The following is a 26,322-nucleotide window of genomic DNA, read 5'->3' on the forward strand; positions in this document are numbered from 1 at the left end:
GATGTGAGGTTGCTTTGAAAATGGCTTAGCTGAGTTGGAAACTGCTTGGTTATTCATTCAATCTTGCATTTTTGATCAATATTTCCAGGGAAAAATATTTGTGCAGGTATAATCCCAAACCGCGCTGGGTTCTGGACAGGTACAACGCCTGGCCTGCGAGTCACTCGTGTGTTTGGGGTGACGTTCAGCACTCACCTCTTATGCAACTCCGAATGCCCTGCTTACGCGTGGCTTACTCAATAGATATGCCACCCTCGGCCATAAAGCAGAAGTATTCATTTTTAAAACGTTCAACCTGGCTAAGAAAGCCGGTTCGTCTTGCTTACTGCTGTGACTATGGTTTTACTACCGGTAAATAGAGGAACACGGAACTCGCTTCACTTGTAGGGTATCCTGAAAAGGAAGCATATATCGTAATAGCTGAATTATAATAGTTATAATAGTTATATTATATTATAATAGTTCAGACCAATAGATATTAATTCAAAGCAGAGTTTCAACTGGTGATTTTATTCTAAACTTAATTACTTGAATACAATGACTATGTATACATCTGTTATAGTAAACATCTGTTTCACTGAGGTTCTCCGGCAAAGACCTATCATCCTTGGCCTCCATACCAACTGCACTCTCAAGATGATCAGCCCCACCTTCAAGGAAGGACCAACGCGCAAGAACTCCCCCATTCATCAGTTCCCGCACATTCTTCAAAGCTGTGCCGGTATCAGACCAAGTATGATTACGTAAAGCACATCGCTTTCTGTACCCCTTCCCCCGATTTCCACAGGACAGAGATCGGTGGTGAGTTCCCCGGGGCCTCCTGGTGAAGGTTCGGGGTACGTAGTATCAGCCCAGAATGCCCTTCACACCACTTCCACCAAAATGCACCATCTTATTTATTTTCCTATCTGTTAATCTCTCCATTGCCCGACACAATCCTGTAACATCTTCATTTCAAGGTAAACCAAACTTAAATATTTGTCATCTGCAAATATTGAAATTTCACTCAGTATTCTAATAACAAGTCACTAGTGCAAGTACTGGTCTCGAGGGAACATTATCCTCTTCCAATTACTGTTCGCTGAACACAAGTATTTATTAATTGAAGTTAACTCTCACCCTACTATTCCGATCACAAGCCTTTCATCTGATGTTATATATTTTCTTAAAACGACAGGTGAACACAAAGCACTTCCAGCAGAACTCTTCGGACACCCCTCCCCCTTTTATGTGGCTTTCTTAAACATTAGACAAGAGGAATTATTCATCTTTTCAGTTATTAAATATTTTTAAGGGAGGAAGAACTCATCAATACAATGTTTGGACACTTCAGAAAAACAAATTTGGTGGAATAAGCAGTGGACTTGATGTGCAAAAAAAAGTGCAAGTTAAATACTTTGGAATGAAAATACAAAAGACTGGAAAACCTTAACTTTTTCTTATTGATGAAACCAACTTGCAGACTTTTTTTATTAGTATTTTTCCTTAATTCCACGGGAAGAGGAATCTGGTGAAACTGACTGTAGTTTAACATAATTGTGCTAAATATGATTTCCTTTGATTACAATACCAGGCATTAAAGAAATTAGAGCAGTGGATATTATTAGGCTGGTCTTCCAAAGAGTAACAAAAATGTAAGCATAATTAAATATCTACAGGATTAAAGGGACAATAATAGCAGGGTGAATATGAAAGGATAGAAATGAGGAATGAATGTTTTCAGAAGCTGTGGTGGGATAGAATAAAACAAAATTATCTTCCCTAGAAGATAAGTCAATAGGATTGTAGCCATTATACTAGTAGTGTAAATTTTACTATACATGACACTATTTCAGGGAAAATACAAAACAATAAGGCAATTTAATAACAGACTGAATCAAAACCAACTGGGGAAGTGAACAAATTGGAAATTAAATTTACTGCAGAAAAATATTAAGCATTTAATAGGATGAATGAAAGACACTAGAAACTAAGTTGTATAATATTAAACTGGGTGTCCCCTGTACCCAAATCTTTCAGGACAAGGCAACTTTCAAACAAATCACTGTATCCTGGGCTTGATGAATAGTGGAACGGAGTAGAACAAATCTCTTAAGTCTTTGGAGAACACTGCTTAGACCTCAGCAGGAGTAGCTTTCAATATCACACGTTGCATTTTAGGGAGAGCAACTAAATCTCAGGCAGTATCTATGGAGATGAATAGAGGCAAAGTTTCAGGCTAAGACTATATCAGGAGAACCTCAGAATGCACAGAAGACGTCAATATTAATGGTGCCAGAGATTAGGGATACTTTCAGCTGGAGATAGTGAATTGTTTCCCTTGGAGAAGATCAGTTTAAATTAAAGCATAAAGTGGGCTCAAAATCTTCAACAGTATTGGCAACAATATAAATGAGAAGAAATTATTTCCTGAGGCACAGGTTTAAGGTTAGCAAAAGACTACGGAGGGAAAAGGGAAAGATAAATCATGTAACAGGTTTTTTAAATCTAGAATGCATTGTCTGAAAAGGTGATTAAATCAGATTCAATCATAATTTTCATTAGGGTATTGGTTAAGTAGATGGAGGCAACAAAAATCCAGGGTATGGGCAACAGGGCTCTTTGAAAGAGCCATCCATGTTTCACACACAGTTTCATTCTATGGCTTCAATTGCTACTCTGCAATAAATAACTGAGCAAGTCTCATGTGAACTTCATTAAAGAATTCTGTTAACACTTAATAAATAAATTGCACTTTCATGCCTCAATCCATTTCTATCAAGAGCAGCATATTACCTGTAACTCTAATACAATCTCAAAAATTAACTGCTAAAACCATCATAAATCTACTAATTACAAACAGGACTGAATAGTAATCCAACTGAAACCTTTGGATGAACATAAACCAGTCAAGCTTTGCTCCGTTACTTTACTATGCCAAACAAACCATTCAAGTGAATTTTACTGCTTGGTAATCAAAATCTACCTACAACCAGCCAAGCAGCACACAAAGTTTGACAGAAGACATTCAGCTTATCTTCACAGAAAAGCAGCCTAACTCCGCTCCCCCCCCCCCAAATTTCAATCCTTTGTATTCTGTAATTACCTTTATTACCTATGCTTCTCACAAAAGTGCAGAAAATTCTCTACTATTCTTGACATGTTTTAGGACTTCAATTGAATTCCCATCTTATTGGCTGTGTTCCACCACTAGACTTCACAAGGAGTGCAACTGATGAGCAAAGGGTTGCTGAATCCACTGCCGTAGTATTAGTGTGGAAGGGCCTTGCTGATGGGTGAAAGGCTTTCAGAGGAGTTTTGTGGTCTGGGTTTATGTCTCAACTGCACCAAACCATCCCAGGCCCATTATCAGTTCCTGGACTAGTCAAATAAGCAAAAACTCTGGTATGGAAAAGGCTAGTTTCCAGGATCGTGGAAAGTGGTTCTTCATTCTCTGCAAACCATGTTCATTTCATATATTAAATCATCCCATGTATTTAATCCTAGAACAGTCTCCTGCCCCATTCAATCTGGCCTAGAAATATAAACACATTATTCTATATCTAAACTGAATTAATTTCATTTTGTTCAAAATAGGCAGAAATAGTTTGCTACCAAGGCAATAGTACTTTGAAAAACATGGAATAATTCAAACAGAGGTGCCTTTGAGAAAATATGCTCATAAAAATTAAACAACTAAGGAGCCAGCTGATTTCATTGTTACTCAGCAGTATTAAATTGTTAGTCCATTTTCTATTTTAACTGTAATACGTTTACCCAAGTGCTTTAAGTGAAAACAAAATCTACAAGCCCTCTAAGTACATTCCATTGTATATACACACACGTGGAAATTCAGACATTCCCAATAGCTGTTGTTAGTTCTCAGCTTGACTTAAAAAAAAAGCTAATGAAGGGTGAGCATGCAAGCAGCTGTACTGCAGCATTCACTGAATTGGCCAATCTGCAGCAGAACACCATCTGGCATTTGGTCCCAAATGACAACCATGCTATCATTCCTTTTGATCACACTAGCAAAGTATGTAAATGAGAGAAATGAAATACTATAGTGAATCTCTGGAGGACAGCTGTTGCCTCTTTTTCATCATTTTTACATTATCTTCCCAGAAAGGAGTAAATCATGTTGCTTTGTGGCGATGCAGCATATCACTTTCTTCCTCTGTATAAACCTAGGCTTTAAAACACTTATTTTACTCCATCCTACCTACTCTTTTCCTACTTTGGAAATGGCTTACACAAACTGTCTCATTTGGATTTTAAGAAATCTTTCAACTGTTGGCTTGCTTGCACATAGAATGAATGGGCTTGAGTCCAGATGGAGCCAATCTATTTTGTTTAATCCTCCAATACTGGACAATGTTCTAGTTTGTTATGTTACTAAATGATTAGAGATCAATATTAAAATGACTAACAATTTGGTAAAAAAAAATTTAATTCTCCAAATCATGTAGATTCTGGAAAGATATGGAAAAGGCATTTAAACAAGGATATATTAGATGTACACTTCCTGAATTTGGAGTTCAATGGGCTTTTCAACTTAAATAATTTACGGAAAATTGGGAAGATGATAATTTATCAGTAAAGAGTAGAAATATTGGAAATTATTAAATCAGCTTCAGAGGTATGCAAACGGTGTCAGTACTAGTTACTTAACAAAACACTTTCACAGAGCCCAACTAAAACCAGTTGTGATTTTATGGGGTTTTGCAATTTTGTTTTCAATTTAAAATCAAGTCATAACTGTGGCTGCAATAATTTAGACACTTGAAAGGTGAAAACAAACAACTATTCAGGGCACTATTTAAATGGGCTTTCAAATAACATACTGCAAAAGGCAAAGGCAATCAGGATACTATCTTAAGTAACATTTTTAGTAACCATAGTCGGCCCTCCTTATCCGCGGGGGTTTGGTTCCAGGACCCTCCGCGGATACCAAAAAATGCGAATGCTCAAGTCCCTTAGGACCCAGCGCAACTCTGAATCCAGTGCTTCTGTTCACGAAAATAATCACGAGTGAAAATAAAGTAGAAGTAATAAAGCAATTGGAAGAGGTGAAACACCATTGGTCATTGGAAAAGCGTTAGGCTACAGTGGGTCAACGATCGGAACAATTTTAATGGAGCATGTGAAAGGCACTGCTCCGATGAAAGCTACAATTATTACTAAGCAATGCAGGGGTTTAATTTTAAAATACATACGTTTCTTAAGTGTTTTATATGGATAGAAAGGTAAAATGTATACTATATACTAAGACAAACGTTTGACTGACGCTAAATAGTACCAATGTACCTGTTCCGACTTCAAATCCGACTTAAAGACGGACTCAGGAACGGAACTCATTCATAACCCGGGGACTGCCTGTACTTTTAAATCATCTCTAGATTACTTATAGTACCTAATACAATGTAAATGCTATATAAATAGTTGTTATACTGTATTGTTTAGGGAATAATGACAAGAAAAAATAGTCTGTACATGCTCAAATAACGAGTGCTGAAGAGAGAACTTCTGGGTTTACCCCAATCCGCGGTTGGTTGAATCTGCGCATGCGGAATCCGCGGATAAGGAGGGCCGACTGTATCTTGAAATTTTATGGATTTTTGCAACATATTCAGTTTAGTTCGAAATTTGTATTTATTTTTAAGATTACACTTCTAAAATAGTAGCTACAGAAGTTTTCCCAAAGTTATAACATTTTGAAGGATCATACAAACATAATCAAAAAGTTACTAAGTGTTATACAAAAGGCAGCAGTTTACTCTGACAACTGCCTCGATAAAACAAATACGGAACATTTTGCAATATTAAAACATACAAATTAGCACTAATAATTTAAAGATAAACCAATCCAGATAATTTTCAAAAAGTCTTTTTATTGTGAACATTTTTGAAACATTATCCAAACAGGAAATTTCCATATTCAAGATAAAAAAAACAAACTTAAAATTACAACAAAATTGTAAATGCTGAAAAACAATTAACACAAACTTATTTTTCTTCTTGTTGAACTAACATGATGGAAATAAACTATTTGCTGAGTGAAATTTCAAGCATTAACAGTCCAACACTAATTAGAAATATTCTGAAAATATATTTTGGATGCTCATTCAACTCATGACAGTTGTATTCAACTCTAAGTCGAGGTCAGAATTTTATAGTGAAATGCTTTTTAATGCTTAAAGAATGTGAGAACAGAAGGTTGATGTTCAATTATTATTTGTGTTTGATACACTTATGCTAACATGCAGATACAGTCTTTACTGTATCATAAATGTAACTATGCAGTAGGAAAAAGGATGCTTATATTTACATAGTTTTGTTCAAACTGACCAACATATAAAATGGACTATCCAAATTAGAGAAAGATTTTAAAAAAAAAACTAATTCATTAGGTGGACCGAGCTGTGGCTCCAAGCCAATTTTATTACCACAGATAAGGGAGATTCCATTTCTTTTTTATAAAACAGTTATGTTAATTAGTAACATACAGATGTGAATCGTATAGTTATAACACAATCTTTACAGATGGCAGAAGCACAATCAGCCACAGAGTTCAATTTAACTCAGCGGAGTCATCAGTCCCTGAAGCATCATCGCAAGTCTTCGAGCTCTTTTACTCACATTGTTGGGAGGTTCTGCTTGGTTGAACTGATACAGTTTCTGTCTCACTTGATTTAAAACAGAACCCATATGATCCCTGGCAACTGGGTCTGTGTGATCTAGATTCATGATTGCGTCTTCCAGGTAACTGAAATGAAAGCAAAGATTAATTATTGCATTAAAAAAAACAGAAAATAGTTGGCCTTTTGACCATTTAAGCTTGTTATATCATTCAATACAATCATGACAGATTGTCCATTTTAATATTAGATTCCTGTTTTCACTTCAGACCCCTTCATGCTTCATGTCTAGAAATCTACATACCTCCTAAAATTATGCAGTGACATGGCCTCCACTTTCTGTGGTTAAGGTTTTCCATCATCCAAGTGAAGAGATCACTCTTCATCTGTCTAATAGGACTCACCCCATCATAACTCATTGTCACCTCCCTTTCGACACCTCCCAAACCCCTCACGGGAAACATTACCTGCACACCCACCCTGTCAGAACAGGTAATAGTCACCATAAATAATTTATAATATTTTTCACATGAAAAATAGGGAACACTGCATCACAAACAACCATTGAGAGAAAAGATAAAAACATTGACCTTGGATTTATTCACAAATTGCCCTTCACACTGTCAGAATGCCTAAAAAGTGATTATTGACATTGAATTTTTTTTTTAATTTCCACACTCAGAATGATCATGTTTTGGGCATAAATTAAAACATAATTTGCAAGACTTCACAATGAATTAAATCACAGATACTTTCTATTTAATCCACAAGTAATATTAGAGCAGAATTAGGTCACTCAGCCCAACGAGTCTGCTCTGCCATTCAATCATGGCATTTTTAAAACTGCATTGTCCCCTTTTCTTCCCATAACCCTTAAATCCCTGAAGATGATGGGGATTGGTTGAATGTAAATTTCCTTTAAGTTCTATTTGTAACTCAATTATATGAAAGACAGCACCATTTACATTGTAGCACTGCACTGGAGTGTTAATGGTTATTTGGATCCTTATTATGCAAGATGGCTCCTTGGATTACAAAAAAAAAACTCTAATAAAAGATACCAGTTAAAACATTAGCCCTTTTCTCTCCAGTGTTAACTGATTGCTTACTAATTATTAATTTTGATATTGTAACTGACCAGCACTCATGATTTTTCATTAGCACCTTACCCAAGTTTTAATTCTGTGCGAGAGTTGAGATCTGTGGAGAGCTGTTGAATAAGTGAAAGCAAAACTGGCTGGGTTAGGGGACACGGATGCTGACCAAAGACCAGGTGAGAATCCACAGTTTCACAGACATAAAGTACCAGGTTGAGATCTGCCGCAGTCAAGGCCTGATTGACAGAACAGAAAAAATTAATGAAGCAAGTTGAGAGTTAAATTTATTCCAAAGTCACAAGCGAATATTTCCTGCTCAAATCGTTGCATTTTTACTCATAGCTTACTGCAGTTGTTCAATAATTAGTGTAATAATTTGAGCAGCAAAAGTAAATGAACCAGTTCTGTTAAAGTTTTAAATAAAAGGAATTTTTTAGAATAATGTCCAATCACATATCTTAACACTAACTATCTTAAAAAACCTGTCATCTCATGATTGGTGGCACTGGGAGACAAGATCTCCTTTTTATTCTTCATTAAATAAATGTCGACAATCTCCAATTCATATTACACCATAACACTAATATCATTGCAAATCACCAAGTCAAAAACTAGGAGCTCTTGTGGGAAACTATCTTGTCAAAATTTGGTAGCTCAGTTTCTCTCATTTCTATATCACAAAGTCCAATATGTCAAATTAATATTTTTTGCAAGGATACATTAACAACCCATTTACAAATCAAGGAAAATTTGGTTTCTAAGTTATTATTAAATGCTGTGTACATGGTGGCTGCTACTTTCATTTTCATCTACTCAGAGACCCTATAAAGCCTTTCCATGAATTGAAGAGTCATTTCATATGTACTTGCTTCTCCTTTTAATTGTATGTCCAATCCTATTTGTGCAGAGCTTATTTTCAGTATAGCATACAGTACAGGAACTGATCTTTTGGCCTACCATGTCTATGCAAACCACTAGGTACCTCTTTACACTAATCACATTTACCAGTATATGGAGTGTAACCTACAATGCCTGGCAATTCATCCGGATGCTTCTTGCATGTTTTCTTAAGACACGCTTGTCATGGGGTAAAGTTTCTTTCCATCCATGACCGTCAATTTTGTACTTCTATTGGTTCATTCCTCAGCCTCCTTTGGTCCAAACCTACCCTATCCAACCCCTCCTAATTTAACACTGCATCTCAGACAATATCCTAGTAAATCACACCTGTCTCCTCTACAGTGCAATCTTGTCCTTCTTAATGCATGATAAGAACTGCTTGCAATATTCTACCTATGTCCTAACCAATGTTTCAGAAAGTTGTTCTAAGACCTCTCTGAACTAAAGCTTTTCTTCACCACTCCAGTTACCAATGCTGCCAATTTCAAGAATCTATTGGACTTGTGCACAAAAGTCCCTTTGCTCCTGAATATTCCTGAGGACTCTATCATTCACTGTGCACATCTTCAGTCCTCTAGAATGCATCACATCACATTCAGCATGATGAATTTTCATCGGCCATTGCCCTATCCAACTTACTAGCTGATCAATAACCTAACACCACCTACTCACTATCAACACTAATTTTCATGCCATTTACTTTTAATCAAACTTTTACATTCACATCCAAGTCCTTAATGTACATAACAAACAGCAAAAGTCCCAGCGTAAATTCCGCTAGTCACAAACAAAATAAAAACACATATAATACTAGAAGAATAGCATTGGACCAAACTGGAACAAGACCTTGCTCACAAGGTAAACAATAGACGATAGTGCTATGTCAAGAAAGTTGCAAATCAATAGAAATGCATTCATGCTTTAGGTCATTTAAAGTAAAATTGGATAGGTATATGGACAGGAAAGGAATGGAGGGTTATAGGCTGAGTGCAGGTCGATTAGATTAGGTGAGAGTAAGCGTTCGGTGCGGACTAGAAGGGCCGAGATGGTCTGTTTCCGTGCTGTAATTGTTATATGGTCCTCAAACCAATGCATGTTCTCATCTTTAGGATTTTATTTGTATAGCAGAATACAATGTTACACTAATAACTTCATAAGAACAGCATCCAGTGAAAGAAATACTGTCAACCTACACAATCATAATTACTTGAAACTTTAACCTTATTTGAGGTAACATTAAACTAGTTGAAAAAGGCTAGATGATTTATTTTAGTTCCCTTGAGAATGCTCAATTTATAGAAAATAATACTGTTTGCTAATTTAGCAGCCAGTTAATGCCAAGCAATCATTTCTATAAACTGTACATAAAGCACAATCACAGAAGATTAGCTTCAATGAATCTGCTTTCAGTAGACATTAGTCAAAGTAAATTATCAAGGTACATAATGTCACCATATATTACCTTGAAATTCAGTTTCTTGCACCCAGTAATTTTTGCAGTAGTTATATCTCTAAGCAATTTTATGCTGAGATTTTCAGATTACCTTTGGGCAATTTGTAACCACATAAACATGAATTACATAGCTCCCAAATGGAAGAAAAACTCAAAACACTACAAGTCTGAAATACTTCTCAGGAAACAAGCTGGTTCATTTGCATGCAAGACCAGATATATGATGGCCACAACAAGTCAACCAAGAATTGTCATCAAAAATTCACTTTATGCATTCAAAAGTCAGGAGGTTATGTGGCAACTTTATAAAACTCTGGTTAGGCCGTGTCTGAAATATTGTCACCCCACTATGTAAACGCCTGCCTCTTTACTCAGTCAGAGAAAAACTCAGAGACAACAGTTTTTAACTCAATCAACTCTCTTTATTGTATCTTGATCCGAGGAGAGGTCAGAGAGTCATGCTATACAGCATGACCCCGCTTTCCTCTAGTTACATCCTCAATTTACATTATTCTTATAGTTCATAAAAAGGGAACTTATTCCATACATGGTGTGTGCATGAGCTGATGACACCAAGTTACATGCATAGTAAGACATCGTGCTTTAATTTCATTGGTTGATTCAAAGCCAAAGTTATTTTCAGTATGTCCTTGGCCGAGCATACATCCACGCGCAAAAGACAAGCAGCATAGCTAGCAATCACAGTTTAACTTCTGCAGCTACAAAAGAGACACATCTACCCACAAGGCTCTACAAAAGTTCTTCTTTTTATCGAGCATAGCAATTACAACTGTCTGGCATAATAATTTCAATTCCCATTCCAAGCATAGCAATTACAAGTGTCTGCTTTAGTAATTTCAGTTCTTATTTCAAGCAGCATGTACAAGTGGCCATGTTCTGTGCCCTTACTCACCCCAACCCTAACCTATTAACCCTTACCCTACCATATCCTTTACTATTTCTACCTCCTCATACCTTGTACACATTCTCAACTATAGGAAAGACGTTGAGGCTTTGGAGAGGGTGCAGAAGAGGTTTACCAGGATGCTGCCTGGTTTACAGTGTATGTGCTCTCACAAGAAGCTGGCTTGTTTTCTCAAGACTGCTGGAGTCTGAGAGGAGACCTGATAAGAGATTTACAAGATTATTAGAGACACTGATATAGTGGACAGACAGCATCTGTTTTCCAGGGTGAAATGTCTAACACCAAAAGGCTTGCATTGAAGGCAAGACATGGTAGGATCAATAGGGATGTGAGGGGCAAGTTTTTTTGACTCAGATGTGGATAACTCGAACGTACAGCCTGGTGTGGTGGTAGGGGCAAATACATTAAAGACTTTTAAGAGATGTTTGGATAGGCACATGGATGTAAGGAAGGTAGAGGGATATGGGCATGGTGTAGGTAGGAGGGATTAGTGTTTGGTGTTTTTTGATTTCCTTTTTAGCTGGTTTAGCACAACCTTGTGAGCCGAATGGTCTGTTCCTGTGCTATACTGTGCAATATAATCATTTGACAAGGTTCCAGATGGACATATATATCCACACATTCTTAAAAACTCAGGACACATTTGGTCAACAGATTACAAAGATGTGACTGTAGTGAAGCTTCAGAAATGTACAAAGACTTTGCAGGGCTTGAAAGATTTAAATAAGAAAGATAGTATGAGCTGGGATTGCCCTCTTTGCAATTAAAGCAACTATGGAGAAGTCTTAACTGAGGTAAAAAATATTAAGGGTCCAACACATAGTCAAAAGGAAGGGATGTTCTCTTAACCATGGGATGAAAGGGAATGTCCAAAGGAGAGACTGGAGGAAAAAAATTGGGGGGATAGAAACCAGCAGAGTACTAAAAGAGCTATGTGCTAATTATTGGAAAGCAAAATTATGCTGGGAGCTTACTTTGAAATGACAGAGGCACCATGGGCCAAATAACCACAGTGTTGGAAACTTTCTACAAAAATCTGAAACTTGATACATCACTCTCAAATGTAACAAGGAAAAGTGAAAAGCATGCATTGCATCAAATCATTACACAGTGCATTGGGCTAGAATAAGGTCAAAACAATAATGCAGCATAAAGACCACAAGGCCTGAGCAGAATTGGACCATTCAGCCATTGTCTACTCCACCATTTCCTAATGGCTGATTTATTTTCCCTATCAACCCCATTCTCTTGCTTTCTCCCTATAACCTTTGACGCCCTGACTAATCAAGAATCTATTAATCTCTGTTTTAAATATATCCAATAAATTTCTTCCTGTTCAGAAAATAGTTTACACCTTTATTCCATCTACCAAAGTGCATTACCAGATACTTCCCTACACTATCTGCCATTTCTTTGCCCATTTTCCCAATCTATTCAAGACCTTCAGCAGACCTCTTGCTTCCTCAACACCATCTGTCCTCCACCTAACCGCATCTTCTGCAAACTTGGACACAAAGTCATCAATTCTGTCATCCAAATTACTGAAATATAACATGACAAGAAGCAGTCCCAACACTTAGTCCTGCAGAACATCACTAGTCACCGGCAGCCAACCAACAAATGCCCCCTTTATTGTGACTCTTTGCCTCCTGGTAGTCAGCCAGTCTTCCTATCCATGCTAATACCTTTCCTGTAATATTATGGGCTCTTACCTTGCTAAGCAGTCTCATGAGTGGAACCTTGTCAAAGGCCTTCTGAAAATCCAAGCATACAACATCCAAAATAATGCTCCTTTGTCTCTCCTGTTTATTATTCCCTCAAAGAATACCAACAGACTTATCAGGTAAGATTTCCCCTTAACCATGCTGAGTTTGGCCTGTTTTATCAAGTGCCTCATAGTAACTCAAAACCTCATCCTTAACAATCGACTCCATCATCTTCCCTACTACTAAGGTCAGACTAACTGGCCTGTAATTTCTTTTCTTCTGCCTCCCTACCTTCTTAAAGAATTGAGTGACATTTGCAATTTCCAGTCCTCCAGAACCATGTTAGAATCCCGAGATTCTTGAAAGATCACCAACACTTCCACAATCTCTTCAGCCACTTTTTTTCAGAACCCTAGGGTACAGTCCATCTTGTCCAGGTGACTTTTCTACCTTCAGACCTTTCAGCTTCTCAAGAACCTTCTTAGTAATAACAACTATACTCACTTCTGCCTGACACTCTTGAATTTCTGGCATAATGCTAGTGTCCTCCACAGCATCATTTTCTAGTGACAAATATCCACTCTTGCCTCTTTTTTACTCCTTATAATTGAAAAACTTTTGGAATCCTCTTACATTATGGCTTCTCTCCTTATGGCTTTTTTAGTCGCCTGTTGTTTTTTTTTAAATAAAAGTTTCCCAATCCTCTAACTTACCACTAATTTTTGCTCCATTATATGCCCTCTTTTGCTTTACGCTGTCTTTGACTTCCCTTGCCAGCCACGGTTACATCATCCTCCCTTTAGAATACTTCATCTTTGGGATGTATCTATCCTGCAACCTTCTGAATTGCTCCCTGAAACACCAGCATTGCTGCTAGCATCCCCTTCAAAGCAACTTTGGCCAGCTTCTTGCTCATGCCTCTGTAATTCACCCGATTTTCCCCACTCTACCTGCATATTGAAAACCACCATGACTATAGTAACATTGTGTTTTTTATATGCCTTTCTGTCTCCTGTTGTAATTTGTACCCCACAGCTTGGCTACCGCACAGAGGCTTGTATACAACTCCCATCAGTGTTTTCTTTAACCCTTGCAGTTTCTTAACTCTACCCACAAGGGTTCTACATCTTCCGATCCTGTGTCACCTGTTTCTATGGATTTGATTTGAATTTTTAACAAAACAGCCACCCTTCCTCCTCTACCTACCCATCTGTCCTTTTACTACGTGTAACTTTGGATGTTACGCTCACAACTACTGTGTCTGTAAAAATATTCACCACCTCAGATGTTTTCATGTTTTGTTTTACAACAATGAATTACAGTGGATTTAATTTAGCTTTTTTGACACGATCAATAGAAAAAGATAGTTTTGTATCAAAATGAAAACAGAGCTCTACAAAGTGATCTAAATTAATTACAAATATAAAACAAAATAACTGATTGCATAAGCATTCACCCCCTTCAAGTCAGTATTTAGTGGATGCATCTTTGGCAGCAATTACAGCCTTGAGTCTGTGTGGATAGGTCTCTATCAGTTTTGCACATCTGAACAGTGCAATTTTTCCCAATTCTTCTTAATAAAACTGTTCAAGCTCCGTCAGACTGCACAGAGATCGTGCGTGAACCGCCCTTTTCAAGTCCAGCCACAAATTCTCAATTGGATTGAGATCTGGACTCTGACTTTGCCACTCCAGGACATTAACTTTGTTGTTTTTAAGCCATTCCTGTGTAGCTTTGGCTTTATGCTTGGGGTCATTGTCTTGCTGGAAAACAAATCTCCCAGGTTTCAGTTCTCTTGCAGACTGCATCAGGTTTTCTTCCAGGATTTCCCTGTATTTTGCTGCGTTCATTTTACCCTCTACCTTCACAAGCCTTCCTGGGTCTGCTGCAATGAAGCATCACCATAGCCTGATGCAGCCACCACCACGCTTCACCGTAGGGATGGTGTGTTTTTGATGATGTTTAGTCTAATGACCAAAAAGCTCAATTTTGGTTTCAGCAGACCACAGAACCTTTGTCCAGCCGGCTTCAGTCTCCCACATGCCTTCTAGCAAACTGATATTTCATTTGAGTTTTTTTTTCTTCTTATTCCCTCATAACGAAGCACCCAGGCAACAGTTGTATGCGCAGTTACTTTCATCTCAGCAATGAAGCTCGCAACTCCTCCACAGAAACAAGGTGCAGGAGTAGGCCATTCGGCCCTTCGAGCCTGCACTGCCATTCAGTATGATCATGGCTGATCATCCAACTCAGAACCCTGTACCTGCTTTCTCTCCATACCCCCTGATCCCTTTAGCCACAAGGACCATATCTAACTTCCTCTTAAATATAGCCAATGTACTGGCCTCAACTGTTTCCTGTGGCAGAGAATTCCACAGATTCACCACTGTGTGAAGAAGTTTTTCCTCATCTCGGTCCTAAAACGCTTCCCTTTTATCCTTAAACTGTGACCTCTCATTCTGGACTTCCCCAACATCAGAAACAATCTTCCTGCATCTAGCCTGTCCAATCCCTTTAGAATTTTATACGTTCCAATAAGATCCCCCCTCAATCTTCTAAATTCCAGTGAGTATAAGCCTAGTCGATCCAGTCTTTCTTCATATGAAAGTCCTGCTATCCCAGGAATCAATCTGGTGAACCTTCTCTGTACTCCCTCTATGGCAAGAATGTCTTTCCTCAGATTTACAGCTGTGCCATACTCTTTCCATTTCTTGATGACTAACTTAACTGAACTCCAAGGGATATTCAGTGACTTGGAAATTTTCTTGTATCCATGTCCTGACATGTGCTTTTCAATAACCTTTTCATGGAGTTGCTGGAGTGTTCTTTTGTCTTCATGGTATAGTTTTTGCCAGGATACTGACTCACCAGCAGTTGGACCTTTCAATTACAGGTCTATTTTTACTACAATCAGTTGAAACACCTTAACTATACACAGGTCTCCAAAAAGAGATCTCCATCTACAACATCATCTACTTTATTCCAAATACTACACACATTCAAATATTACACCTCTAGTCCTGTATTCATCATCCTTTTCAATTTTGCTCCACTTCAACTCATCCCGCTGTCTGCCCTATCATCTGCCTGTCCTTCCTCACAGTCTCACTACCCATTGTATCTACTTGTATACCAACTGCCCCATATGGTTCCCATTCCCCTCCCAAATTAATTTTAATCCTCCCCGAAGCTCTAGTAAACCTGCCCACAAGGATATTGGTCCCCCATGGGTTCAAGTATACAGTAACCAGCCCTTTTCATACAGTTCATACCTTCCCCAGAGGATATCCCAATGTTCCAGAAAGCTGAAAGCCTGTCCCAATTCCTTGGCCACACACTTATCTGCCAAATCATCCTATTCATACCCCCACTGGCATATGGCACAGGTAGCAATCCAGAGACTCCTAACCTGGAGATCCAGCTTTTCAGCTTTCTACCTAACTCTTTATATTCTCAGTTCAGGACCTCCTCTCGTTACCCACTTATGTTGTTGATACCAATATATACCATGACTTCCAGCTGCCCACTCTTCCCCTTTTAGGATGCTGTGGACCCAATCTGAAACATCCTTGACCCTGGCACCTGTGAGGCAACATACCTGGACATCTCTCTCAGGTCAACAAAATACCCTGTCTGATCCTCTAACCATGGAATCCCCTATCACTACTGCACTCCTCTTCTCCTTCTTCCCTTATTGAGCCACAGAGCCACACTCAGTGCCAGAGACCAGACCACTGTAGCTTTCCTTTGAATTCTGTTGGGGAAAATGACCTAGCAAAGTGGCGTACCTGTTGTTGAAGAGAACGGCCACAGGAGTACTCTGCACTGGCTGCCTATCTTCCCCCCAGTTACCCGTCCCTTGCACCTGGGGTTTACCTACCTCTCTGTATGTCCTCCCAAATGATCCAGATTTCATCCAGTTCCAGCTCCAATTCCTTAACACCTACTGAAAGAAGATGCAGCTGGATGCACTTCTTGCAGGTAAAGTCCAGCCTTCCCACATCCTGCAAGAGCAGCAATCCACTATCTTACCTGGCATACCCACTGCTCTCACAGTGCATTACGAAAATCAAGAGTCCATTTTATTGTACAAGAGGTCCGCTCAAGAGTCTGAATACAGTGGGGTAGAAGCTGCCCTTGAGCAAGGTGGATATACTTTCAGGTTTTGTATCTTCTTTCCAATGGGAAATGGATGAAGAGAGAATGTCAAGGTTGGGTGAGGCCTATGGTTATGCTGGCTGCTTTAGTGTGGCACGTGTAGAAAGAGTCCACAAAGGGAAAGTTGGTTCCAGTGATGTGCTGAGCTGTGACCACAACTTTCTGCAATTTATTGGGGTCACAATGCAGAGCAGTGGCCATACCAAGCCATTATGCCTCCATACAGAATGCTTTCTATGTTCATCAATAAAAATAGTTAAGAGTCATCAGGAACATGCTGCCTGACGAAGCAGAGGCACGAGTGAGCTTTCTTGGCTGTGATATCAACATGGTCGACCCACAACAGGCTACTGGTGACGTTCACACCTTGGAACTTGAAGCTCTCCACCTGAACACTGTTGATGTAGATGGGCAAATACACAACCTCCCAATCTTAAGACAATAACCTGCTTTTGTTGACGTTGAGGGGAAGCTCACAGTTCAAATTTATTATCAAAGTATGTACATCATACAACCTTGGGATTCATCTTCTTGCAGACACTCACAAAACAAAAACATAATAGAATTCACTAAAAAAAAACAAGACAGCCACATATCCAATTTGCAAGTGGACAACTCGCAGAAATAATAAAAAATGTAAACAAAAGCACATGAACATGTACTGCAGAGTCCCCGTGTGACCACAGCAGCAGAGCCCATCCAGAAGCCCAATGGTTGCAGGGCAACAACTGATCCCGAACCTGCCAGCGTGGGGCACAAGACTCTGGCACTTCCCGCTCAACAGTAGTAACGAGAAAAGGGGGAGACCAGTCAAAAACAGGCAACGGTGCTAAACACCTATTCATTTTCCACTCTCGCTCTCAATGATTTTAATCTTGCTCAATGCTTTAATTGACAGAGTAATGGAGCCAACCACAGGTTTGTCTTCCACTTTCAGATCTTGATGCAGTGACCACCCCAAATGATGGCTAGTAATTTTACGAGCTGTCTGCTAAACTTCACTGTCAGTCACTTGCACCTTCTTGCAATTCTTGCAAGATTGTTTTCATGACACTGTGTCCCTAAGCTCTCAATCTCCTCTATATACCGACTCAATGTTATTTGAGATGTGGCCCACTACAGTGGTATCATCTGCAAACTTGTAAATGGAGTTAGAACATAATCTGGCTTCGCAGTCATGAGTGTATAGGGGGTACAGTAGGGGATTGAACACGCAACCTTGTAGAGAACCAGTGATTAGAATAATTGTGGTAAGGATGTTGCTGCCAACCTTTACTCCTTCGAGTCTGTTCGTCAGAAAGTCAAGGATCCAGTTTCAGGGGGAGGCATTAATTCCCAGGGTTCGGTGATGAGTTTGCTTTGAATAAGAGTATTGGAGGACAAAATGTAGTCAATAAACAATAGTCTATCATAGGTGTCTTTACTGTCCAGATGCTCCAGAGATGCGTAGGGCCAATGAGGCAAATCACAGGGGGTTGAGGTTGTCTGGAAAGCTAAAGTTGTTACGTGCCATGACTAACCTCTCGAACCACTTCATGGCAAGATGTTAAAGGGCAGCAGTTATTAAGGTTAATTATCTTGTTTTTCTTGTGTACTGGGATGACAGCAAACTTCTTAAAGCAGCAAGGAATTACAACCTGAAGCAGGGAGAGGTTAAAATTAGCTGCAAATACCCCTGCCAGCTGAGCCTCACAGGGACACCATCAGGGCCCCATGTTTTTTGCCTGTTCTGCTTCCAAAAAGCTGGTATTCCGACTGTGACTGTAGATTCAAGTGCACTGAAGATGGTCAGGATGGCTGGTGACATACCTGCTCACTTCTGTTCAAAAACCGTCTTACTGTCAATAGTAATGACACCAAAGGTCTTCACAGTGTCAATACAAGAAATTCAATACTCTCAAAAGCACATGGCTTTTTCATACTCAACCTGAACTGGGATGGTGAAATAAATTATGAAGAACTTTGAGAAGTACAGACTAAATTGATCATATATTTCATTTTAAAGCTGAAAGATTAAGAGTAGTCACATTACTGGCTCACTGTGGAACATAGTCAATAAATCAAAAGTACTGATGAACTGGACAAATAGAGCTACTACACCATTTTTTAAAATGGATGTTTGTCAAGAAACTAAAATTAATTGCAATTATACTTTAAAAGACAATCAAAATGCTAACATTATCTCAAGAATATATCAAGATCAGTATTCAAGACCTGGGCTTCAGTACCCCTTTCTGCAACTAGATCCTGGATTTCCTCACTTCTAGACCCAGTCAGTTCTGACTGGCAAAATCATCTCCTCCACAATCTCCAGGAGCACCACTGCTCTAACTGTTTTACACCTATGACTGTGTGGCCAAGTACAGCTCCAACATCATATACAAGTTTGCTGATGACACTACTGTTGTGGGTTGCATCAAAGGTGGCGATGAATCAGCATACAGGAGGAAGATTGTAAACTTGGCTGAGTGATGTAATAACAACCTCTTACTCAATGTCAATAAGACCAAGGAAAAGATCGTAGACTTTAGGAGAGGGAAACCAGAGGCCCATAAGCCAGTAAACTGGGTGAAGAACAACCAAGCTAAAAGGAGAGGGTATGGCAGATGTAACAGTTTAACCTTCAAATCATCAATTCTTACACCATGGCAAAAATGAGCAGAGCAACAAGACAATAGGTCGTCATCCTGCATCAGCAAGGTCTCTCCCAAACAGAAATTCCGCAACAGCTGGTAGTTTTAAGATATGCTGTCCAAACTCTTGTGAAGAAGCACAAAGAAATGGGTAAGGTCGAGGAACAGAAACACAGCAGTCAACTATGGATAATGAGTGCAACAGACAAGAAGTACATCAAACTGATATCCTTTCTAAATCTGAAGTGAAGTGTTGCTATCAGATCTGAACTCACAGAAACCACTGAAACCCACGTACATCCCTCAACACTCTGGAGATGTCCTGTCAGAAGTGGCCTTCATGGAAGAGTTGCTGCCAAAAAGCCATTCCTCCAGAGTGAAAACAAACTAAGAGGCTCACCTACACATAAAAACACAAGGACTGGATGCTGAATAATGGCAGCAAATGCTCTGAACCAATGAGTCAAATTTGAAACTTTTGGTTCAGACAGGAGGCACTTTGCTCGCAGAAGAGTTGGAGCACACTACATGGATAAGTGCCTGCAGCCAACAGTGAAGCAAGGCAGAGGTTCCCTGCTGGCCTGGAGTGCATTTCTGCAAATGGAGTTGGTGATCTAGTCAGAATTAATGGATCCTCAATGCCGAGAAGTACAAGCAGATTCACATCCATCAGGCAATACCATCAAAGAGGCATCTGATCAGTCCCAACTTCATTCTGCAGCAGGAGAATGACCCCAAACACACAACCCATGTCATAAAGAACTATCTTCAGCAAAAAGGACAAGGAGTTCTGGAACAGATGGTATGGCCTCCACAGAGCCCTGATCTCAAAATCAAGGCCATCTGAGATTATCTGGAGAGACAGAAGCAAGTAAGACACACAAAGTCTGCAGAAGAACTACGGCAAGTTCTCCAAGATGCTTGGAACAATCTACCAGCCAATTTTCTTATAAAACTACATGACAGTATATCTAAGAGAATTGACCCAGCTTTAAAGACAAAGGGTGCTTACAACAAATACTGGTTTTTATGTTTTTTTTTAACTGTTTACTGCTTTATTAATTTTTTTGATATTTAAAAACTTTTCATTTTGTTATTTTTCAAAGCACCTTTGCTTTACAGAATTTCTTTTTACATGAGCCCGTCTTTTGTACAGTACTGTATATGACATTTAATGCAAATGCTAAATTGGGCAGCAATGATTAGAATCAAAGATTTTAAAAGTCTTTATACCAACTGACCTGAGTATCAGCAAATAAATATCAAAAATTTCATCTCCACTAGAAATTCATTTGTCACCTTGTGGTAATAGGCTTATTCTCTTACACAAACCTGTTGAAAAGCTTGGTTAAGTTGTCCCTGTTGTAACAGCTGCAAAATATGGGCCTGCTGGGATTGGAAATCCATGTGAGTTGATGGAATTGGAGTGCCAGCAGCTGATCGCATGGCCTGCATTATGCTAGAAGCAACAGCAGCCTGTTGTTCCTTCATTGCTAGGCCAACTTCTCCTTTAACAATTCTCTGAACTTGAGTTAAAATCGATTCCTGCAAACTGTTGAAAATCAATATGAATGTTATGAAGCATTTTCCATTAAGTCCTATATATTGTAGCTGTGGATACACTTTAATAAACAAACTGTCTCTTATCCAATAATTAGCATGCTGAACTGTGCATCTCATTTATGACAAATAAGGAAAAATACCAACTTTTAATCTGTTTTATATGACGCTTTTCAACTAAAATTATATATGGAAAAATACCAAAACAATCTGCACACAACTAGAAATATTCTGTTTTTAAAATTTCTCACTACACATGTAGTCAGCTGCAATAGCACCACCTGAGATTTCCCCCACGAGGACTTAATCCAGGGATCTCAAAATACTGAAACTGGTGACTCACAAAAGAATTACACTGCCAAACAGTCAAAGGAAAAAGCAGGCCAATATCTGTGTGCAACTAAATTAAAGACTAGAAATTAATTGTGATCCTGCTAAACATGGCAATGGCACATGCTACTGAGGTTAAGATTACGTAGTGTGGATATGCAATTTGTTCAATTATCATTGAAAAGGTGAGGTCCTTAGAGGACTGGCAAGTGTTCCAGGAATTCACCTTATCAACAATAATTGAATAAATTGCATATCCACACTATGTATTAAAAAAAAACCAGAATATTTATAGCTGTGTACAGATTGTTTGGATATTATGTTATATCTCTATTTAAGAAGACAGTAAGGGAAAATGTCAAGAACTACATATTGTAAGTCTCACTCAGTGGTAGGGAAATTGATGGAGAAACTTCTTAGGGATAGGATGCACAAGTATTTAGAAACCCATTGTTTAATTAGGGAGAGCCAGAATGGCTTTGTGTAGAGCAGCTCTAGTCTTACTGAGTTTTTTGACAAGGTGACAAGAGAGATTGATGAGGATAGGGCAGTGGATGGTATCTGCATGGATTTTAGTAAGGTGTGGAGGTGATAGAGAGGGGCTATAGGCAGGTAGACACTCCGGGGCCTGAGGAGACAGATAAGTGGGCAACAGTCAGGAGAGGGAAGGGCAAGAGGCAGATGCTAGAGAGTACCCCAGTGGCTATCACCCTTAACAACGACATAGGTAGGAAAAGGGAGGAGGTCCTCAAAACGGACTGTTGGGAGATAGGAAGGAAATTGAGAAGCAGACCCGCAAATGGCAGTAACCTCAGGATTACTGCCTGTGCCACGTGACAGTAAGTATAGGAATACAATGAAGTGGAGGATAAATGCGTGGCTGAGGGATTGGAGCAGGGGGCAGGGATTCAGATTTCTGGATCACTGGGACCTCTTTTGGGGCAGGTGTGACTTGTACAAAAAGGACGGGTTGCACTTGAATCCCAAGGGAACCAATATCCTGGCGGGGAGGTTTGCCAAGGCTATTGGGGAGAGTTTAAACTATAATTGCTTGGAGGTAGGAACCAAACTGAAGTGATGGAGGAAAGGGAGGTTGGTTCACAGATAGAGAAAGATTGGAGATAGTGTGAAAGGGGGGGATAGGCAGGTGATTGAGAAGAGACGCGCTCAGACTGATGGTTTAAAATGTGTCTATTATAATGTGAGGAGTATTATGGACAAAGCAGATGAGCTTAGAGCGTGGATCAGCACTTGGAGCTATGATGTTGTGGCCATTACAGAGACTTTGATGGTGCAGGGGCAGGAATGACTACTTCAAGTCCCAGGCTTTAGATGTTTCAGAAAGGACAGGAAGGGAGTCGAAAGAGGTGGGGGCATGGCACTGTTGATCAGGGGTAGTGACACGGCTGCAGAAAAGGAGGAATTCATGGAGGGATTGTCTATGGAGTCTCTATGGGTGGAAATTAGGAATAGGAAGGGGTCAATAACTCTACTGGGTGCTTTTTATAGGCCACCCAATAGTAACGGAGACATGGATGAACAGATAGGGAGACAGATTCTGCAAAGGTGTAATAATAACGGGGTTGTTGTGGCAGGAGATTTTAATTTCCCAAATATTGATTGGCATCTCCCTACAGCGAGGGGTTTAGATGGGGTGGAGTTTGTTAGGTGTCTTCAGGAAGGTTTCGTGACACAATATGTAGAGGCTGTACTTGATCTGATATTGGGAAACGAACCTGGTCATGTGTCAGGTCTCTCAGTGGGAGAGCATTTTGGAGATAGTGATCACAATTCTATCTCCTTTACCAGAGCATTGGAGAGGGATAGGAACAGACAAGTTATGGAAACGTTTAATTGGAGTAAGGGGAAATGTGAGGCTATCGAGCAGGAACTTGGAAGAATAAATTGGAAACAGATGTTCTCAGGGAAACATACGGAAGAAATGTGGCAAATGTTCAGGGGATATTTGCATGGGGTTCTGCAATGAAACAGGGAAAGGATGGTAGGGTACAGGAACTGTGGTGGACAAAGACTGTTGTAAATCTAGTCAAGAAGAAAAGAAGAGTTTACAAAAGATTTTTTAAAATCTAGGCAATAATGGAGATCTTGAAGATTATAAAGCTAACAGGAAAGAGCTTAAGAATGAAATTAGGAGAGCAGTAGGGGCCATGAGAAGGACTTAGCAGACAGGATTTAGGAAAACCTCAAGGCATTCTACAAGTATGTGAAGAGCAAAAGGATAAGATGTGAGAGAATTGGATCAACTAAGTGTGACAGTGGAAAAGTGTGTATGGAACCGGAGGAGACAGCAGTGGTACTTAACGAATACTTTGCTTCAGTATTCACTACAGAAAAGGATCTTGGTGATTGTAGGGATGATTTACAATGGATTGAAAAGCTTGAGCATATAGGCATTAAGAGGATGTGCTGGAGCTTTCGGAAAGCATCAAGTTGGATAAATCTCTGGGACCGGATGGGATGTACCCAAGGCTACTTACTGTGGGAAGTGAGGGAGGAGATCACTGAGCCTCGGGCGATGATCTTTGCATCGTCAATGAGGACAAGAGAGATTCCAGAGGATTGGAGGGTTGCAGATGTTGTTCCCTTAGTCAAGAAAGGGAGTAGGGATAGCCCAGGAAACTATAGGCTAGTGAGTCTTACTTCAGTGGCTGGTAAGCTGACTGAGAGGATCCTGAGAGGCAGGATTTATGAACATTTGGAGAAGCATAATATGATTAGGAATTGTCAGAATGGCTTTATCAAAGGCAGGTTGTGCCTTATGAGCCTGACTGAATTTTTTGAGGATGTGACTAAACACATTGATGAAGGTAGAGCCAGTGGTGTGCCTTAGAGATTTGTTCTGGAACCCCTACTCTTCATGATTTTTGTAAGTGATCTGGATGAGGAAGTGGAGGGATGGGTTAGTAAATTTGCTGATGACACAAAGGTTGGGTGTGCTGTGGATAGCGTGGAGGGCTGTCAGTGGTTACAGCGGGACACTGATAGGATGCAAAACTGGGCTGAGAAGTGGCGGATGGAGTTCAACCCAGATAAGTGTGAGGTGGTTCATTCTGGTAGGTCAAATACGATGGCAGAATATAGCATTAATAGAAACATAGAAAACCTACAGCACAATACAGGCCCTTCGGCCCACAAAGTTATGCTGAACATGTCCCTACCGTAGAAATTACTAAGCTTACCCAGAGCCCTCTAATTTACTAAGCTCCATGTACCTATCCAAAAGCCTCTTAAAAGACCCTATCATATCCGCCTCCACCACCATTGCCGGCAGCCCATTCCACGCACTCACCACTCTGAGTAAAAAACTTACCCCTGACATCTCCTCTGTACCTACCTCCAAGCACCTTAAACCTGTGTCCTCTTGTGGCAACCATTTCAACCCTGGGAAAAAGCCTCTGACTATCCACACGATCAATGCCTCTCATCATCTTGTACACCTCTATCAGGTCACCTCTCATCCTCCTTCGCTGCAAGGAGAAAAGGCGAAGTTCACTCAACCTATTCTCATAAGGCAAGCTCCCCAATCCAGGCAACATCCTTGTAAATCTCCTCTGCACCCTTTCTATGGCATCCACATCCTTCCTGTAGTGAGGCGACCAGAACTGAGCACAGTACTCCAAGTGGGGTCTGACCAGGGTCTTATATAGCTACAACATTACCTCTCGGCTCCTAAATTCAATTCCACGATTGATGAAGGCCAATACACCATACGCCTTCTTAACCACAGTCAACCTGCGCAGCTGCTCATTTGAGTGTCCTATGGACTCGGACCCCAAGATCCCTCTGATCCTCCACACTGCCAAGAGTCTTACCATTAATACTATATTCTGCCATCATATTTGACCTACCAAAAAGAACCACCTCACACTTATCTGGGTTGAGATCCATCCGCCACTTCTCAGCCCAGTCCTATCAATGTCCCACTGTAACCTCTAACAGCCCTCCACACTATCTACAACACCCCAACCTTTGTGTCTTCAGCAAACTTACTAACCCATCCCTCCACTTCCTCATCCAGGTCATTTATAAAAATCACAAAGAGCAAGTGTCCCAGAACAGATCCCTGAGGCACTCCACTAGTGACTGACCTCCATGAGAATATGACCCGTCCACAAACACACTTTACCTTCTGTGGGCAAGCCAGTTCTGGATCCACAAAGCAATATGCCCTTGGATCCCATGCAAGGTACCTAATCAAATGCCTTGCTGAAATACATATATACTACATCTACTGCTCTTCCTTTATCAATGTGTTTCGTCACATCCTCAAAAAATTCAATCAGGCTTGTAAGGCACGACCTGCCCTTTACAAAGCCATACTCACTGCTCCTCATCATATTATATCTCTCCAAATGTTCATAAATCCTGCCTCTCAGGATATTCTCCATCAACTTACAAACCACTGAGGTAAGACTCATAGTGGGGTGTGTTAGGAATGGACAGGAGGAGGAGTATAGGAAACTGATACAGGACTTTGTGATATGGTGCAACTCAAACTACCTGCGTCTCAATATCACCAAGACCAAGGAGATGGTGGTGGACTTTAGGAGATCTAGGCCTCATATGGAGCCAGTGATCATTAATGGAGAATGTGTGGAGCAGGTTAAGACCTACAAGTATCTGGGAGTACAGTTAGACGAGAAGCTAGACTGGACTGCCAACACAGATGCCTTGTGCAGGAAGGCACAGAGTCGACTGTACTTCCTTAGAAGGTTGGCGTCATTCAATGTCTGTAGTGAGATGCTGAAGATGTTCTATAGGTCAGTTGTGGAGAGCGCCCTCTTCTTCGTGGTGGCGTGTTGGGGAGGAAGCATTAAGAAGAGGGACGCCTCACGTCTTAATAAGCTGGTAAGGAAGGCGGGCTCTGTCGTGGGCAAAGTACTGGAGAGTTTAACATCGGTAGCTGAGCGAAGGGCGCTGAG

At 40.0% G+C, this 26,322-nt stretch overlaps 1 protein-coding gene across 2 annotated transcripts in view; it reads right to left on the reverse strand.

The window, feature by feature from the left end:
* Window positions 1-5,850: 5,850 nt before the first annotated feature.
* The window catches only part of edc4 (enhancer of mRNA decapping 4), a 104,935-nt gene continuing 84,463 nt past the window's right edge, over window positions 5,851-26,322 (reverse strand). Inside the window, exons 27-29 of one of the 2 annotated variants that reach the window (XM_073069892.1) lie at window positions 20,822-21,041; window positions 7,787-7,950; window positions 5,851-6,745 (exon numbers count right to left, since the gene is read on the reverse strand). In XM_073069892.1, coding sequence (XP_072925993.1) covers window positions 6,556-6,745; window positions 7,787-7,950; window positions 20,822-21,041 — 574 coding nt within the window. In that variant the 3' untranslated portion in view covers window positions 5,851-6,555. Of the gene's footprint in view, window positions 6,746-7,786; window positions 7,951-20,821; window positions 21,042-26,322 lie in introns of those variants that run through there. The other variant, XM_073069893.1, reaches the window with a different exon arrangement.

Source organism: Hemitrygon akajei, chromosome 17 (assembly GCF_048418815.1).
Source record: "Hemitrygon akajei chromosome 17, sHemAka1.3, whole genome shotgun sequence".
Taxonomy (NCBI): domain Eukaryota; kingdom Metazoa; phylum Chordata; class Chondrichthyes; order Myliobatiformes; family Dasyatidae; genus Hemitrygon; species Hemitrygon akajei.